Below are 19,636 nucleotides of genomic sequence, written 5' to 3'. Positions count from 1 at the left end.
CGATGAATACATCTTATGCAACGCAAATGAGCAATACATTTGACTTTTAATTTTTATGCGACTGCAAACATATTCACTTTTATTTACAATTCATTTACATATAAATTGTGTATATTTGCACATGTATACATTTACAGAGTATATATTTACAGATATATCAGAGGCTCAAGTTCGTATCAGAAGTGAACGATATTTGAGCGGCATATCTTCGAGGCTGTGTTGCATAATGATGCTTCTCAACGTGTTCTCGGAAAGGTATGCTGTCCCTCTTAGGCTCCTTATATCTGAGATGTCGGATAGAACTTAATGCGGCTCTGATGAGTTGAAACCTTCTCTTGTAAAGAAGATACACGAGGTAAAGTGCCTTCTAAGTCTGTCATTTTACTTCCTATTCTGCGTTTCGTGTAGTTAGCAATCGCACGTCAGAACATGCAAGCAAGACCAGCTGAATGCGTACATTGTTTTATAATTATCGCTATCATATATTATTCAGCAGATATTATAAAGGTGCGTCCCTAGAACAAGCGTTATGCTGTATTTCCCAGTGTCGATATTCCAGTTAACGAAATGTCATTTTGTACAATTCATGTACATCCTTGTGGAGATAAATAGCAGTTGAAAAGGCACCAGCAATGATTCTCGAGCGAGTCCGACTGCTGGTGCCTTTGCATTAGCTGCTGTAATCGTAATACGGAACAATGCGCTCTGCAGGCCGGTGTTGAAATGAGATAATTGAGGCCTTGTATGTATATGTCCTTTCTATGTTGTTCCAGCCTCAGAACATGAATTCTTTCAGGCCGGTATTGTTTATTATTCTATGTTTCATTGATCGTAGTAGCTGCTTGTAATTTGCTTCAGATATATGTCATCCATCTCGATTGTGATTGTCTCTGCGTCAGTGCGAATTTGAAATATCTAAACCACAATATCAGGAGGGTGAGTGTCTGTCGTGGTGGAAATCTGATATGTTAAAACTGTAGCGTCCTTGACAGAAACTCTGATGGTCTGGTTCTTGTCTCACTGCTGGTGCTCCTTCATCTTTCCTTTCGATTGGCTGAGCTTGGCTTCATCAAATGCCATCTTGTGAGGCTCCCTCGTCGTGTTTGCTCTATCCTGCTTCTCCACTCCTTCTGGTATCCTTCTAGCACTACTTCCCCTTGGGCTGTGACACTGCACTAAGCACTATTACGTGGTCGAGTGTCGCGTCTGACGTATTTCAAATGCATAAAAACAGTTTTCAGTCAGGAGCGCTGACAACGGATGCTGCCGAGACAACGGACGATGTCCTCCTTCTGGCGGGTACAGACTCGTCGGGCTTCGGTAAACCTCCGAAGCAACACGTGTACTGGCCTATGGTGAACCCTTCTCCATCTTCCAGACTTTCTGGCAGACGCTGTTGAAGGGTTTCCGGCATAGGAAATGTGAGTGCTGCCAACAGGCAGGACATGCCACCCATCAACACCAAAGGAATGCTGCTGCCGTACATAGCCTGCATGTAAGAGAGACAGATATACATCTAATAGCTGATTACATTTTAAAAGGAAATAACGTTAAGGGCACGAGCGACACGCCACGTGACGTGAGTTTCGCCAAAAATTTACCACCAACTACTCCCCTAGGGAGCTGCAGCGTTTAAAATATCGAGCCAATTATTTTCACTGGAAGTGTACACTACGTGCTGGTGCAGTGGAAGGATTATGGTTCCACAAAGATACAAGAACCACCTACTGGGCAGTGTTTCTCAAACTGCGGGTCATGACCACTAAATGGGTCATGAGCCATTTTCCGGGGGTCATGGAGGGTCTAAGCAGACATGCGATATGTCTTGAGCCACAGAGACCAACGTATTCATTTGCTTGTAACAAGAAGCAAATAATCCTTCCCATTAAAACACACGATTAAATCAATCTTTGTTTAAAAAACATTAATAAACATTTTTGGGAGCTCTCTCCGGAGCGGTTAATGTCCTTTAAATTAATTACAGTGTAAATGTATCTGCGTCATTGGGGAAAAGTACATTTTCGGAAGGCTTATAAAGGTGGGGTGTCATGGTAGGTTCGACAGTACTCAAAGGGGTCACGAACTGGCAGAGTTGGAGAAACACTGTACTGGACAGTATTCGGGAAGTGATTGGGATACAGGCTGCGTGTAAAACTACCTCATAGTATTTCGAAATGGTTGTGGGAGTACGTACCAGTTGCGTCACTTGAGAGCTCAAAAATTTTCCCACTGATCCGAATGCTTGTCGCAGAGACAGAGCTTGTGAACGAGCAGCAGTCGGGTAAATCTCTGCAGCATAGAGATACCCCACGTTGTATGCCATAGTCAGTGCTAGCCTGGCAAGCATGAACACTGCTGTTTCAGCAAATGCACCACTCGCTGAAAAAGATACCAAACAATCCGTTTAATAAGGCAGGGAGACTAACGAGGTGAGTCGATGTCCGAAATATCAGTTCAGGATTCACTTAGCAAGGTGGGAACACGCAAATTGTTTTTAAGCATCCCGCTTCGAGTTCCACACAGTAACAAGATTAATTATAAAATATATCCATCTATCGTTATTCTGTGTGCAAACCCACAGATGTTAAGACAGTTCAAAGAAATATAACTCACGCTTGGGTATGGCAACAGCAGAAACGTAAGCGACGCCGGCGATGAGGAAAGCGCTCATCATTGTTGGTCTCCTGCCCCATCGGTCAGCCAAGGGAAGGGCAGTGGCCGTGGCTACGATGTCCACGATGTTAATAGCGGTAGTCATGGTGAAAGGGTTGCTAGTAGCGTTGGCTGCATACAGTTGTCCCGCTGTGTACACCAGGCAGGCTATAGTCCTTTTGGAGATAACGACAGAAAACGTGGTGTAAGAGAACGCCGAAAAAAAGGAGAAAAAAAAAACGACTGTCGCATCTGTATTATACTCATGTTTGGAAGACTTGCGTGTGAACTAAGTGCTTTGTAAATTAGTTTGTTCTTTCTTCTTCTTTTTTTTACGTATATTTGGTTATGTGCGAGCACGGCGCCAACCTGCAGGTATCACGTTTCTGGGAGGAATTCTGTCTTTGTAATGGGTTTAAGATATGCACAGAATGGCATTGTATCCAGTTCCTGCATCTCCTTATGCCAATACACGATTTCAGGAAATCCCAGTGCTCCTTGCGCACGCTTTGGATCCTGGGCGGGTACTTTCATGTCATCCCTCACGTTTCGTTTTCGTTGACTTTGACACGTCTTCGACCGAGAGAGGGGAAATTGAAACACCTTCTCCTTCTTTCCAATAACACAAGTTCCCACAGTTCAAAGCGGCGCTAAACGAGAGACTTTCTGAGATTTTCTGAAATCGTCAATCCTCTCCTGCGGGTAGGTTAGGTTAAACTGGTGAGAGAGGACTCGACGCGATAAGATGTACTTCTGCCGCATCCATGTAACCGGATGGCGACGACAGTGACGAGCTCTGTAAAGCATACGGCAACGAGGCAAAGTATGAAGCCCAGGACGGATGATCGACCCCAAGCAGCGTGCACGCCATACTTCCAGACAGGCTGATATAACGCACTGCGAGCCAACCAACGGAGCGCGCTTCGAGCTTTGTGTGCGCAGGCAAATAGCGGGCGCACACTGCGCACGCGTTGAACATAACGCCACGCCAACGCGTAGTATGAACGTTTGGAACGTTTGCTTGCTGTGCGCATAAAGTTACGCGCGCGCATATGGTTTGCGCGCGCGCGCCTGTGTCAGCTACTGTACTTCCTTGAGCACTGCAGTACCAGTCGCGTTGTCTTTACCAGGTGGTGCATTAACCATTTGCGCTTCCTGAGACATACAGTCGACCCCCGTTTATCCGGACTTCATTTATCCGGATCCCGCGGTATCCGAACGAAAGCCACGGGAACGGATTTTCCTCCATGTCTTTTGTTCTCGTTTATCCGGACTTCAGCTTCCGGACTCCAGCTTCCGGACTCCAGCTTCCGGACTCGGACAAGAATTCCAGGGAACGAAAGTCGAAAATCCTTGTAATCCAGCTTCAGTTATCCGGACTACCGTGAGTAAGAGGAGACGCTGATCCCGCTTCGTCACCCTTTTCGCTGTGTTGGGGTTATTCCCGTCACACGTCAGGGACCTACATTCCTCCGTAGGGGAGACAACCGTGCACGATGACCCCCTTTTCTATTTGTGTGCGTTGGGTCACGTTGACCAGTCTAGTCATTTGGAAATATCTCGAGCAACTGTCCAGTTCTTGAGGGGAAAACTCCAACCCGAGGGCCTGCTGCGATCCCTGATGCGGACTCACTGCGACTGCCGTAAATGATGCTGCGGTTTCTGACTACGTTGACGTTGATAAGGACGATGACGCGTGTGCAGTTATGACTGATGACGGTGTGATTGCTGCTGTTGCCTCCAATGATGTGCAGCAAGACGGTGCCGATGACGCCAGTGAGAAACCAGGATCCGACATTGACACTTTGCAATTAGCAAAAGTTTGCAGGAATCGAGTGCCTACACCACCATGTCACAGCTGTCATTGACGAGATTTCTGTGTTTTAACTAAACCTTGCTCTGTAGGACGTTTCTATTCGGTCGTTTCATTTATCCGGATGCCCCGGTATCCGGACGATTTCGCCGGGAACGGCACCGTCCGGATAAACGGGGGTCGACTGTATATGGTACCAAACATCGCTCTGGCGAAGTGAGACCGCGGGTCGCGATTTCTTTGCGTGCGCCGTGCGAGGTACGCAGAAGCTCCCTAGTAAAACGTAAGCGTCTTACATCTACCCTGTCGCCTTCGTAAAGCTGTTTCGGGCATTGCTACCATGCTTCCCTAACCCAGCGCTATCACGTTGCCCAACCACAAACAATTTCCAACAGCACCTTCGCTGTGCTGCAGTTAGACTGCGGCTCCATAAACATCATATGTGGTTGGCTGCATAGATGTTAACATGTTCCGATGTGCCATTCCTTTCGGTTGATGAGACCATGTTCACTTACCACACAATCAGAGACAGGATGAAGTTCTTGCGCATGTTTGGAGTTTTCAGCAGGTCGACCACAGATGCTTTTGTCGTGTTGAAGTCTGTAGGAGGAGGGAACTGGAGACGAATTGAATTGGTGAATGTTTAAATGTCATTAATTTTGTAACTTCCACAGACCAGGTCTGAGTCGTGCTAATTATCGTGGCTTCAAGTACTGTTGTAGAATCATTGTAATGAAAGAGTTATAACGCTAACCTGGCATTTCTGCATGAATTCGTCCGATAGTGGACGCCGGTTGACCCAGGCAATGTACTTCAATATCTTCTTGGCCCTCTGCTCTTTGCCACGGGAAATCAACCACCGCAGCGACTCGGGCACAAACCTGCATGGATTAATGGAGATATAAAGGACGCACGCGCAGTGCTGGCTGATTGAAAGGTACTACATGCTAAATCACAAAACTGAAACTTGATTACGTTACCGTACGCTAGTCAGTTTCCAGTACTACACTCTAAGAGATAATGGAGTACATTTGGAGACTAAATGCCTTGCCACAAAAAAAAAAAAAAAAAAAAAAAAAATAGTCCCTTTCCGGAGTTTTCGGGAGTAAATGCGCAGGAGTAAATGAATGTCACAGAGTGGAGTCTGCATTTGACTCTCTCTTCTAAGAGTCCCGGGTACAAGAGATAAACTGATGTTCTGAGGCTGGAACAACATAGAAGGGACAGATACAAACAAAGCCTCACAAAGAGTGATACTCACAAAGGGTGAGTGGCTGGTTTGTCGTCCCTTCTGATGACGCACCCCGAAAGTCGCTGGAGAGGCGTGTTAGTTTAGCTCAATTGGTAGAGCTCTGGACCGGCAATCCAGAAGATGTGGGTTCGATCCCTACAGCTAGCTAACCTTTTCAGTGACTTTCATCTTTCATCCCGGGTACATAATTCGTGTGCATGCATGAAAATACCGTGAATCAAACCGTCAACCGTGATATATCGAGTGATATAAAACCTTGCAGCGTACATGCGACGCAATTTGCGAAGAAAGAAGCGCTAACTTTTTCTTGCTCTGTGTTGATGAAAAATTGCTAAGTTGGCTGAGTTATACCAGCCTTATGTCATCAAATTGACCAAGATCACATATTTACGTAGACTGTTGCATTAGGAAGATAATTTGCGAAGTTCAGTGACAATTTGCAGTCCTGAGGAGTTAACGTCGGGTTTAGGGGACTAAAATGTGAAGGAATTGGAAGTCTAGGGGGCTAGAAGCTGAAATTACTTCCCATTTTACACCTTTTTTTCTCTTAGAGTTCTTAGTTTGTTAGAGTTAGAGAGTTTGTTCTTAGAGTGTTGTCTTTGTATTCGTGTCGCTTTGTTTTGTTAAACGATGTGATTCTGTTTTGTAAAACGTTTTGAAAAACAGATTCGTATGAGGTAGGAGATCCATTAGGCTCAAGCGACACACGTAAGTTACGAGCCTGTTACAGGAGTTACGGGTACATAACACAACAACAACAACGCATAAGTACAGCAGCAACTGCAGACAGCAACAGCCGACTATGCTCTATAGGCATACCGTTCGCCAATCGGTCGCCGCTTAGTAACGCATTCAAGTTAGCGGTACCCCGTACCCATCAATTAAAGTGATGCATGTTTGCAAAAAATGTACCAGCTGTTTATACCTAGCTACTTATTTGCAACCTTTCCGTTACATATTTCGCGTCTGTCACCTTTCAGCTTCATGGCATTTAGTGCATGGATAGCGGTTCGCGAACAAAGTTACTTAGCTATTTAATAAATGAATTAGTTGAATAAAATTAAATGCATAAACATGAAAGGGTGTGGCAATACAAAAAAAAAAAAAACGGAGGGTGCTCACTGGTGAAATTTCCAAAAGACTACCTGTCATTCAAGCGACTTTGCGGCTTATCTCGCACTGTCGTATTTGCAACCGCGCCATGAATAACATTAGTGTCCTTATCAAAAGAAGGAACTGCTGAAAAAGCAACGTATGTGCCAACTTATCTTTCTCTTTTCTTTTCTTTTTTTTTTCTATCGTTGTTTACACGTTGCATTTGTTCTTACCATGAAAAGAGAGGAGCAGATAACGGGAGTATAGCGGCGAACAGTGTGAGCTTTCTCCAGTCGGCGAATGCATAGGCAATCCAGGGAAATGCTGCTCCCACCAGTGGGTAGGAAACCTGGAAGGCGCTCAACACAATCATCCTCTTCTCGGGAGCCATGTACTCGATAACTGAAAAAAGAAATGCTCGTCAACTCATAGGAACTAATAACCTGCGCTTGTCAATACCAAGTAGAAAGAATGAATTGTCATCAGCTACAGGAGCACATTGCCCCTATAAGGTTTCAGTTATTTGAAATTTATCGCCACGCCAGTTCTGTCTACAGGGTGGCGATTTCATTCCTACACGCGCTGTCGTCAATGGTGCCGATTACATACACCGATAGGTTTTACACAAATCCCCCCTTAATTACCGTAATTAAAGGTATACTGTAGAACAGACAGGCAGGCTATGTTTCTGCTTGTACACCCCGTGCAACAAGTTATACATGTGACAAAGTGATGTGTAAACCATGTTCATTTCCTAGTAAAATTGTGGTAAAAACACTCAGGGCGACGTCTGGTGGAAATTAATCCATAATTTGTCGAGCAACCGTGATCTATGTTCCCGACTGGCTTGCTGCTCGTGATGACTACGTAGCCGGCTTCTTTTGTTTTAGACCCAGTGCTGTGCGCATGCAATGTAGTTTTGCCGCCGTACTTGCTTGACGTGCAGCTGGTGACGACTTCGACATAGTGTTGCCCGTAATTTTTAATTTTAAGTTTCTGAAAAAACCTATGAGCGCAATTGTGACGTGACAGAACAGATAATTTTTCTGAGGTCGCAGCTATACTGCTTTACAATACTTTTAAAGGCCACGAAACAAGACTAATTCCTTTTCTCGAAAAGTTCCTTGAAGTATATACAAAGTTGAAGTTGTAAACTCACTTGCCACAAATAGACTAGCGCGATTGTAATTAATTGATTCTTTTGTTGTACAGTGTATTTATTAATGTACCCTATATAGTTTGTCTTGGTTGCACAGTAATCGTAATTGACATTGTAACGCTCCAAATGCTCATTTTATGATTCTAATCACCTACTTACTATAGGGAGGAGACTTGAACAGGGAGCATTCCGGTTGCCTCCTCCACTGTACTTTGAACATTGTGTACTACAGTTTTTGTGGTAATGGACCAATAAATCAAATCAAATCAAATCAAAATCAAATCAAGTTTTTTTTTTGTTCCTTCAGGCCATTACGGGCATTGATGTGCCCATGACGAAAACTTGTTTTCACCTAATATTAGCACTTTCCTTTTCTTTTCTTTTTTTCGTTTTTGTTCATGATTACTAGCGTATTCGAGAGAGAGTGGTCTGAGGGTCGCAGTTAATGCAGTTACTCACCCAGTACGAATGGCGTAATACTAATAGCCAGCACCACCACACCGAGGAGCACACGACTGGCAATGAAGTGTACAAAGTTCGGAACAAAATAGGTGTACAGACAGGCAGATCCACATAAGACATTCACTCCGATCATTACAGGAACACGTCCAAACCTGAATGAAAGGACAGAACAAATATTTTATTGAACATAAGTACAGGCTGCAAGTCATTTGGTGTACTATACTTGAGTAACACTTTTTTGATTTTGGGGCACAGAGAGAACACGGAGTGGCGCAACACGGGGCGGAAACCAACCACTTCGTCTTCCGTCGTGTCCGACGGAAATTTGGTGTTTACGCAAATGTACGCATACACTGTGTATGTGGATGAAATTTTACCTACCTGTCGCTGAGATCTCCTGAGATTATGACGCCGACAGCTGTTGCCACCCAGAAAGCTGAATTAGCCACGTATGCTTTCCAGGAATGCTCGCATACCCAGTCCATCTGCGAGAAAACAAAACTAGCATTGTAGCTATAACTCTATTATTGCCGGGGCACGACGTCTTTCAGCCCCTATGAAAATCCCCCACTTATTTTTAAAATCGCTTAAAGCCGCGAGGAAGTATTCGCTTTGGGGGATATGTGTCTTTCTTGGTAGATACCCCAACAACATTGAATATCTTCTGGATGCACGTACAATGTCCTAACGGATTCGTACGTCCGACGGATATTCTGAGGATATTCATCGGACGTACCAACTCGGTAGGACATTATTCGTACATCCAGAGGATATTCAGTGTTGTTGGGGTATGGGATATGAGATTTGTGGTGCTCAATGAGGCATAAGACAAGGAGAGCACATAACACAAAACATCGTCGTAAAAAAATCCTCTTATCGTGCCTGACCGGGCAAGCGAGGATAAAAGGTGGACGGCGACCTTAAATAATGAAGCGCTGTACAGAGCACTAACATTCTGAGGTGACTCTTTGGGACTCCACTGTTCTCCGCCTGTGTGAGCGTACATTCAAAATAATCCATCATTTTACCCAGTAGTTCAGTATTAGTGCGGTAATTCACTTAATTTGACCAAATGTTATTTTACGGGGAAATAGTATGGAGCGCTTCTAATTTCATAACGGAATGAGACGCTCAACCGAATGCTAGAACATTCTAACAACACGCCGCGCTTCCAAGGGAGTGGCAGCGTGAAATCCCTGACCGTGCGGCACGGCACACCTCGTGAATAGAGCGCACGCGCGCGTCCATGCCTTTACAATGATTGGATAGTGGAAACAGGTATCCGCGCTTATTGTCCCCCACGTGCAAACTGCAATTCCGTAAACAGACGCCACTTTTGGCGTTAGTATCGAGGTTAACAGGTTTCAGTCAAGCCCTGTCAACTTGTGCTTTGTGTTCCTGTCCCTACCACCACCTCAAACTCAAGGAAATGATACTTTCACCATCGTTACACCAGCTTGCTTGCGTTTTAATGTTTTGTTCATCGTTAACATAGTTCGCCACGCCTAACTGCTGCTGCTGCTGTTAGGGTAATGTGGGGCATGATGAGACACGGGGCAAGATTAGATATTTTTTGCTCAAACGACGCCTGTCGCGGAGGCGCGTTGCTCCTTGCACGGGAAACTTTACCCATAGGTGGAATCGTCATGTGAGAATTGTGCGGAATGATTTATACGTTGAGGAGAAGAAAAATCGATTACTTCTTCCTCGAATGTAAATACCCGTCATCAAAGGCGCGATTTTCTGTAGTCCTTCCCATTGTCATCTGTGCAGCAGCGTTTCGAAGGCTTATTCTGTCAATGTAAGTCCACATTATATTTCTGTGTTCATTTATCTATCGATACGTACCAAATAATGCCACTCTTGCTTTTGAACAGAAGAACAGTTGCATCCGATGATCCGGTATTCCTCCCCCTCCCCCCACCCCGGGGTAAGACGCAACGGGGTAATACGATTTAAATTTAATATAATTTAGAAACGGATACGTTAGGTGGTTTAATGCTTGTTCCTCGGATATTCCTTTTATTTCTAGGATCTTCCAGCAAATTTTACTGTTTCCCAGGATATTTCCAACAAAACCGAAGGCCACGCAAAAGCGAGCGACCAGTGACAGATCGGTGACACATCGCGACTGGCGGTGCGCTTTTTTTTGCAAAGGATGGTGGGGCAAAACGGCAGCAGGTTTTGTGTGGTTTCATTGCACAGCATGCGGGCGGGGGGTTACAGGTATTGTGTAGGGACCCGGCTTCGCGGCGCTAACACGGAGTTAAAAAATATATACAATTTAATTTGTATAGTTAATTACCACGGCGTGTTTCCTCTTGCCCCGAGGGTCGCTGCAAGATGAGACAATCCGTATTTTCGAATTTCTTGTTCCGTGTTTACCTTATACCGGCTATGTCCGTTCTCCATTTACGGGTCAGCAGCTCTAGACCCCAGGCAACGCGCCTGTGGCTAGCTTTTTTGGAAAACTGGATGAATACAAATCTCATATGGAATTGCAGATTTCTGTCTCGGCTTGCCCCACCTTACCCTACACGCAAATCAGTCAAACCGTTGGCGGTGGTCACGTGGTTTTCCTATCTCGCGCATTTGTAGAACCCGCTGATGAAACTATACCTACTGTTGGATCCGTGCCCGCTTCGACCCGAAATGGCGCTGTGCAAACTTTGGTGCTCGACCAGTTTTAGAGATCAGCTGCGTGCTTTTTCCGTGGGTATTGTGCGTGATGAGGTTAGCCAACCAGTTATTCAACACGGTTGTCTTCCATCTATATTCTTCACCTGCTCTACCAAAGCCACATAGATGCAGAAGGCCTACTTAATTAGTGCTATTACTTCTTCTCTACGCCGACATCAACAGTCCGGGTGCTGTGTGCTTGAGCCAATCGTCGCAGACGATTTCTAACACAGGTTTTCTGTGGCTATCGTGGCTGCTCCTGTGGCTGATGGCAGCCCGTCTCCTTGCCAACGCCCGCCGAGAGCAGAATCGTGATTGGCGGACTCGACAACGTCACGTCGTTTAACCAATCATATAACGAAAGCTTGATTGGTTCTGTTTGTATATACGAGCACAAATAAACCAATCAGGCTTACCTTACTTAGGCGGTATTTGAGTCTAACCGATGGCAGAGCCGTGTATAAAAATGAAGTCTCGCCATTAATAAGACATACGACTTATACATGGGGCTCCATCCACTTTTTGAGGTGTCCTGGCCAATCACCCGTTGACATAAAATTCGGTAGTATACTACAGGTTATCGGAAGTTATATTTCACCCTTATTTACTGGGCACAGCGCACTGTTGGTGAAACTTGCATCCAAACGGATATCCCCACCATCATACCAAAACAGTGGGTTTTACGGCTACTTTTATCAACGCCAGCTGGGAGAAACATGTCGGGAATACATGGAGCTGCGGAACAGGTTGCTGGCTGAACTGATTGCCCAGGAGAGCCTCACAACCGCTTCTTCGTACACAAATGGCTGCCGGTATGAACGTTTAATAACATATAATAATAATAATAATAATAATGTAATAATAATAACAACATAAGCAGATGGTATCAACACTGGACAGATACGTACAGGGTGTTTCACATGACGTACCACAAAGCTGAACTTAAAAATCTATTTTCTCGAAAATTATGGGGTCAACGGTGTTTTATCTTCAGCGAACTTTTGCACTGACATAGTCGCAATTTTCAGTTCCGAGTCACTGAATTTTCTGAATTCAAGTCCCAAATGCAGGTCCGAAGTGCAAAGCCAATGGTATTTATTTAGTTTCTACCGGAAACAGAAAGCGCATGTCGGATTTTCCCCGCTGCATCCCGAAATAAGTTCCCTACTACAGTGGTAATTTGTTGCGACAGAAAATGGACCAAGGTGCTCCCTGTCATCGCAAAAGTTCGCGGAAGATAAACACCGTTGACCCCATGATTTTCAACAAAAAAGTTCAAAATTCGACGCATCAGTGACGTTTTTTTTTTCGGCCATTTTCTCGTCATCGCGTGTTCAATAGGCCTATAACATCGGTGACGAAACATGTTCGCGTTACTAATGACAGCGGAACGAAAGTTAAGGCAGACTTTGGAGACAGTTCCGAGATGATATTATGCTCATAGAACGCAATTAGACTTGGTTATGAAATTTTTTATAACAAATTTTGCAAATTTGGTTATGAAAATTTTGGTGCATGGTGGAGCCCATAGGAAATGGCAACCAATGACAAGGTTCAAGTTTATTCAGGTTGTTATAGTGTTTATATAGTACCCAAGTTCAAGTTTGATTGACAAGACGAGCTTTTTTTTAGGTCTCGTCCCAATGGCCAGACTGCCTATGCACGGCTCTGACCGATGCCTCTTACACAAGTGTACCCACATTCGAAGTTGGCATCTGCTTCGCCCCCTCCATCATCCTAGTCCGCCGTGGGGACTACGTTAATCGTACCTACCGCTCATTGGCGAGGGATAGACACGTAACTGACACTTAACTCAACATGTACGTGAGTCAGGAGGCTTACACAGACTGGCTTGACACAACAATGAAACAAAATTAATAAGACGTTTCGATGCCTGTTCGGGCATCGTCAGAATGAAACAAGACACCATCTGAGTTCTAGTTATGGCTTAGTCATGACCTTGCCATGGCAAGGTCATGACTAAGCTACAAGTAGAACCTTTTTGGGAAGTAAGCTATTAGTAGAACTCGGATGACTTACCGTGTCTCGTTTCATTCTGGTGATGATGCCCGAACGGGCATCGAAACGTCATGTTAAATTTTATTTCATTGTTGTGTCAAGCCAGTGTGTGTAAGCTTCCTCATGACGTTCTTAAATCTTCGATCTACGTGACTACTCTTACATACCTAGAAAGACACCGGCAACTCGTCCTTGTGTGAACAGTGCTGCCTTATGCGACCCAATAGGTTCACAGCGCACGTTAAAGGGACTATGAAACGATTTTTTTCTTCGTTTCGTTCGAAAGAAGACATTTTTCTGAGTCCAGAACCGAAATTTTACTTTCGTCGCGCGAGCGGATTTCTCGGGAGCGAATTTAAACAGAGCGGCGAAGGGAGGACAGCTGGCGCCGCGCCGTGACGAGCTGCCGAGCGGAGACACAACGGGTAACTTGACGCGACCACGGCCGGCTCAGCAACACGTCATCGTGACGTGTTGCCGAGCCGAGGAATCCCGCCAGGAGCATGCGCCGTAGGATCCCGCGTATGCGTTCATCGGGAGTGGAAACCTCCATGACAGCAGCTTTCGTGCGATCGGCAGATTTCGGCAGTGGCGGCAGCCACAGCGCGAGCTCGTGGCATTACTTGCCATTGTGCAACATCAGTGACGTAACAGGGGTCCGAAGAGCGGTCCGTACAGTTACACCATCGGCAGGGAAATATGCGTGGGAGAGGAGGAACGCGGAAGAGACATTTCCAGCGCGCGCTCCTCGCAGAGTGGAGCGATTTCGTCCGGAAAAATTTGTGGCATATTAGTTTCTCTGCGGGAAGAACAGTTTCCATCGAAAAAAAGTATGGGGGTTCGGGAAATTTCATAGTCCCTTTAAGCCGTTTCGCACTCTCCACGATGCCACGATGATGCCAATACATATATAGGAACATACTATTTTTCTAATAACCACTCTAGGTAATCCAGTCTCTCCTCCTCTCTCTCTTTTTTTTTGTTCTCTTCTACTGAAAGCCTTTAAAATCAGACCATTACCGTGTATGTAACTTCAACGTAGCAACATCATTAGGTCCCTGTGAGCAATGGCTATATCGCCGTGAGGGAAGAAGCAGTTCTCCACCCCACCTGTATTGTGGTCCCTAGAAAACTGAAAAGCCAGTTTTCTAGGGACCATACCTGTATTGGAAACATCAATCGCGAAATAGTATACCCGTAGTTCATTTCTTCCTCTCTTTGCTTTTCTCTCTCTTCTTTTTCGAGGGAAGTCTGACTGTCTTTTCCTTCCACGCCAATATAAGAATGTTGCTGTGGGCAGTTGCATTCAACTTCTTTTATTGGGATCTTTTTTCGTGAAGGGTATGATTGCTGTAAACATTTATTCTCAGTTGTTTCGTAGCGCAGTACTGCCAAAATTTTCATTAATCCAGCCACTGATCGAGATAGTCAGCCCAGGACGCCATTCGTCATATGCAGGTGTCGTTCGCCCAGGATGTGCTGGTGTCCGATGACCACTGCGGTGTGCTTACAAAGTATCCCATGGAGAACGCTGCATTGGTTATTTACCTACCTGACTGGCTGGATGTCCCGAAAGTGGCTTCCATACCTGTTCCGTACCGCGGTATTTGACTTGATGTTGCGCTATTTGAGTGCGCAATCACTTATCAGCATATCCTCCGCGGGAAAAAAAAGTGACACCTGAAGCACGTGTGACATCAGGACACCGAGTGTGTCACCGCGTGATACTACTCGCAGTTCCACACTATCACCTCTGCGAAAACGATGCTATTAACACCGAAAGACTGAGTGTAATAGAAATCGACTCCACAACTCCGATACTCGATATCAGATGCCCTGCAAAGCACTCTTAATTCCATTGGCAGAGCTGGGGCAAAGTTTACTGGAAGAACGATCTCTGGCGCGGAATCTTCCATTGGGGTAGGAGAGGTGCAAGATCACTCTAAGGGGCAGTGCTTTATGACCTGCTAATTCGCGTGAATTCTATTGGGGATGAAAACCCACGTGACACCACAGGGAGAATCAACTTGGTCCCCGCCGGTCGTGGGGCAAAACTTGCCCTTTAATGCTATTCGCCCGCAAACAGCACCGGACTCCGTATGTTCTAGCATGTACACTAATGAGTGGCTCAGTGGTTAGCGCGCTGGCTATGTCATGTTGAGACTGGGAGGTACCCGGGTTCGAATACCGGTGCCAGCTGTGTTGTCTGTGGTTTTTTTCCTGGGTTTTCCTCAGACGCTGTCAGACATATGTCGGCACAGTGGACTTAGAAGTCGGCCCAGGACGCATATTCACCCAGAGCGCTAGTCGTGACGTTGCCCACCTCTGTGAGGCCGACGACGGCAAGCTCTATCAGCACTACCACCACCACCTAGTATGTCAATAAAGAAATACAATGTACGTCAATGAGACTTACCTCCGATACAATAGTTGGATAAAATATGCTGAAGTCGTATTCCCAGCCGTATAAGCAAGACGTCGTCGTTGTGAACGAGTTGTTCCATTGATCTTCCATCATGGTAGTATTGGGGAGGTACATACTGCACTGACTGAAAGTACCGTCTGGTTCGCGTGGAATGTACAGGTCAAGCAGTGACTCAGTGGTAGTAGAGTTGGACGATTCCAGCAGACTGAGGTGCGTTGGAAGGCGACACCGATGAGGGGGCACGAGAAAGGTGAAAATGTGCGTAAAAAGTGGGAGAACACGTAGCGGAGCCACGAACACCACCAGGTAGCCGATGAGCAGGTACTGGAAGAGGCCAAACTCCCCCACTTCCGCCATAGCTTCTTCGAGCAGCATGTTTGGTTAAGTGAAGATCGTCTGTAAACATCGCAGGGGGGGGGGGGGTATATATAAGTTTAATAAACAGGAGGTGGCGTCCACGCAAGGAGAGGTCAGCCAGACCTATGTCGGCTTGCTACGCCCTGCTACATCGCAAGGGAATCATATGGATCATTTGGACTTCGTCAGTGAATACCTTCAGGTGGGGGGGATATCGGTTTATTGCAAAACAAAACAAAAAACACGAGGTGTGAAATAACATAGGTTCCGCGTAGCACGCTAGCACGGTAACAGGTGAGACGTCTTGGAAATAACCGGAGGCACCTTCTTTAAGTGAGAGGTCTTAAGCTCAATAAGCTCTTAGCTTAAAGGGAGGCTCGCAAGGATTCTAAAAAGAAAAAAGAAAGAAATAAAAAGCTGAGCATCATGGCAAACACGAACCACCCCCTCGACGCCGCATACAACATTCACATTTATTTTGCGCGAGTAATTAATTCGTGTGACATCAGGACAACCAATTCGTAAAATGATTATAATAGCAAACCGAAACCGAAATCAGAAGAGCTCCATACTACGGCGGTTCGTACGGAGGAGGATGCCGTTGTCGTCTGCTTCGAAAGCTGCATGCTCCCTTGCCGGATGCCGGATGATGCCAGCATTGTGTTGCTGTCAGTGCCCTCTCGCTTCCAGGGTCGGCGATAGGGGGGGGGGGGGGGGGGCGAGTAAGGCGACTGCCTTGGGCCCCGCGCTTGCAAAGGCCCCGCGCACGACGCCCTCAACCAGGGATTACTTTTTTTTTTAAATATCGAATATGCACTTCACCGTGTGAAACAGGCCCCGCGATGTGCCTTTGCCTCAGGCCCCGCACACCCATAGCATCCCAAAGGTTAGGGATATTCCATAGCCTTTATGGTGATTTTTTTGCGGAGTCTTCCTTTAAGGAGTAATTCTAGATCCACTGCCGTAGGAACACATGTTTTAAGACATGTACTAGGGGGGGAAAATTGAATAAATGAGTATGCATTTCATCGCTTAATACTCCGCTCGCTTAAAAAAAGTAATGTATTAACTTAAAAGATCGATAAGCTGCTGAGCGCCATTTTGGAGTTTCCTGTAGAAATTCGTATTTTCGTGTAATATAGGGAACAAGATGAGGCGAACAATAAACGTTCAATGATATCTAATTGGTCATGGTGGTGATGTCTAATAGCTCATGAAGTCTTCGATCAGTCTTATAGCTAGGCAAAGGTAGTCCTAACAACACACACTACCTAACGACAGGACACTCCCTGCCTGGTCAAGCGCTTGGATACGGACTACTTGGATAGTACGAGGACATTTTGAGTACAAGGACACGGTCCAAATAAAGCAAGCGCTTTATAAAGGATCCAGATAAAGGAAGTTACGTCGAAGTTTAGTAATAAGAACGACAAATGCATGCCGTGACGACGAGTAAGGAATTTACCACTTAATTTCGGGCTCACATACTTCACGGCACATTAATTAACATGACAAGAAATGATGAGGTAATAATAATATTACATCCAGCAACGTCCAGGCGGGCACCTCCAAAAACAAGGAAGTCGCTTTCGTCGGTCAGTAGTCGTCAGTATGCTGCTGAAAGTTTGCGATACCATACAATGGAGCCAATACGACTCATGGAGCTAAATCGACCGGACAAAGTAAATTGCACGATTAATCGAACGAGTCGCACGGCTTTTCGATATTTCAGTTGGTGCCCCGGAGGGGTTTCCTTCGGCTTTGTTTCATTTTATTTTATTTTATTTTAGTTTTTGTTAATTCGGATGAATGACTCAAGACACATAAATTTGCGAAATTTTTGCGCAACAACTGTATAGGACGACAGAACACTTACTGCGTTAACGGGATGCCTGTATCGATTGTATTCGAAAGCAGCAGCCAGCCAACGTACCAAAATTACTACGACAAAACGACACGTGCTTACCTTGAAAACGAGCCCAGATTGAAGGGAGAAAGAATTAGGGCTCCTTTTATTCTCACCTCCAATCCCAGTTATCGACGTCAGTTTATTGACACAGAGATGAGCGCATGACGACGTCTGTCTACACCTCGTTATCTTCGTTAGAACACCGTGAGTGAGATTAATTGCGACATGCGGGGACGTCACACAGTGAAGCAAAACAATACGCGTGACTGAGATAAAATCTATGCAGACAATGTCCCGTCCGGAAAGCAATCGTGATAACTCGACGGCCAAATGAATGAGATATCTTTCTGAGTGTGCAATGGACATTGTCGTCGTTCGCCTGTAGTGTCTAGACCTGTTGAGCAAGTTAATCATTAGGCGCACAATCATGTTCTACAGGGTGTTCAAAATTAAGCTTTCACGAGCGGTACGCAAACACAGCGATGACAGGAAACCGGATGATAACTTTCCGCTACTTGTGTAAGAAACAGGTGCTGGTAATTATGTAGCACCTGTTTCTTACTCAAGGAACAGAAAAAATAGCACCAGTTTTGCTTTTGTTCGCCTATTTGTAAAGTGCTAGTGAAAGCTTAATTTTGAACACCCTGTATATTGAAAAGCAGAGCACCTGGTATTTCTCGTGGAGAAGTAACTGTATCGAAATTGTGGCCGAAGAATCGAAGAAGATAGATCGTGCCAACATAGAGAAAATATGCTGTACCTGCTCAACAAAATGCAGCTATTCTTTGCGTTCCAACTCTTCCCTGCGCTACTTTGTATCTACCTATATTGAGTCTATGCCCTGTATTTTCGGTGCTTTGTGTTTCTGCCTAGGAGCAAAGGAAGGTGGGGATTCGAACGGGGTCCTAGTTTCCTTAGTAAACAGTTTCGAGCGTTTATTGGAGAGGGACATTCCTGAGATTGCCTTCGAGAAGGGGTATACTATTACTGAGTGACCTAATGGGGAAGAGAAATTTACGTCAGAGGCGTCTGGACGCTGACCGTGTGTGTATTGGTTGGTGAGGGAGGCCCGAATGGGGGGGGGGGGGGGGGTGAGAGGAGCAGAAGGTGTGGAGAAAATACCTGCGAGGACGTTTCAACAATAACAAAAAAAAAAAGGCGTCAAATTTTGAGAGCTATGGCAAAAATATGAGTGAGCAATTTTAGTGCTTTTGGAGAACTACTTGCATTGCCATTTTCCCATTAGGTAGACCTCTACCCGAGAAACGTCATCATGACGTTGGTAGACAGACTGAAACCGAAACAAATCAGAAGGGGAGGGCTCGGTCCCACGAATGGGTACTTCTTCGCTGCCTCCTCTTGAAAGAAAAGTATGACCAAAGGTCGCGTCTCTTTCAGGGACCATCATAATCCTCTCAAGACCGTGGCTTTCGGACACGAACTTGTTCGCCCCCTAGCTTCGAGGGTAGTTCAACTCTACCAAATTGGTGGTGCTGTCGAACACTATGACGTCATCTGTTTACAAATAGGGAGAGGTCCTTGCATTGTGTCGCCTGCATTGCTCTTTTCGTGACTTTAGAAGGAGGGTCTCATACAGCCGGGACGATTCCAAAACTATCTTCACGTGTGTTGTACACATACAACCGTCAAAGTTTCATTCAGAATAACCAAGTAGCTTTTGAGGAATTTGTCGAACCGTGCCGTAATAGCAGACGCTAATACCGTAATACTAAGACCGAGATATCTGCGCTTCACTCTCATGCAACGTCACGCATGACGTCGGCCTGCCTGTACGTCGCCGTTGTCATGGCAAT

At 45.5% G+C, this 19,636-nt stretch overlaps 1 protein-coding gene and 1 non-coding gene across 3 annotated transcripts; one reads left to right on the top strand and one right to left on the bottom strand.

The window, feature by feature from the left end:
* Positions 1-51: 51 nt before the first annotated feature.
* On the bottom strand, positions 52-17,993 carry LOC135394005 (beta-alanine transporter-like). Of its 2 annotated transcripts, XM_064624424.1 has the most exons (10): positions 17,880-17,993; positions 15,548-15,952; positions 8,815-8,918; positions 8,431-8,585; positions 7,046-7,214; positions 5,220-5,346; positions 4,981-5,081; positions 2,614-2,828; positions 2,195-2,379; positions 52-1,489 (listed from the first exon to the last, which is right to left on the bottom strand). In XM_064624424.1, the coding sequence occupies exons 2-10, from the start codon at positions 15,929-15,931 to the stop codon at positions 1,238-1,240; spliced, it is 1,692 nt and encodes a 563-aa protein (XP_064480494.1). In that variant the 5' UTR covers positions 15,932-15,952; positions 17,880-17,993; the 3' UTR covers positions 52-1,237. The 2 variants fall into 2 exon arrangements, with proteins under 2 accessions (XP_064480494.1, XP_064480493.1); XM_064624423.1 differs by lacking the exon at positions 17,880-17,993 and having other exon boundaries at positions 15,548-17,836.
* On the top strand, positions 5,792-5,864 carry Trnaa-ggc (transfer RNA alanine (anticodon GGC)). The gene has a single exon. It is a non-coding gene; the product is annotated as a tRNA-Ala (tRNA).
* Positions 17,994-19,636: the final 1,643 nt, after the last annotated feature.

This window comes from Ornithodoros turicata, chromosome 5 (assembly GCF_037126465.1).
Source record: "Ornithodoros turicata isolate Travis chromosome 5, ASM3712646v1, whole genome shotgun sequence".
NCBI lineage: Eukaryota > Metazoa > Arthropoda > Arachnida > Ixodida > Argasidae > Ornithodoros > Ornithodoros turicata.
This window is presented reverse-complemented; position numbering and strand designations above follow the sequence as displayed.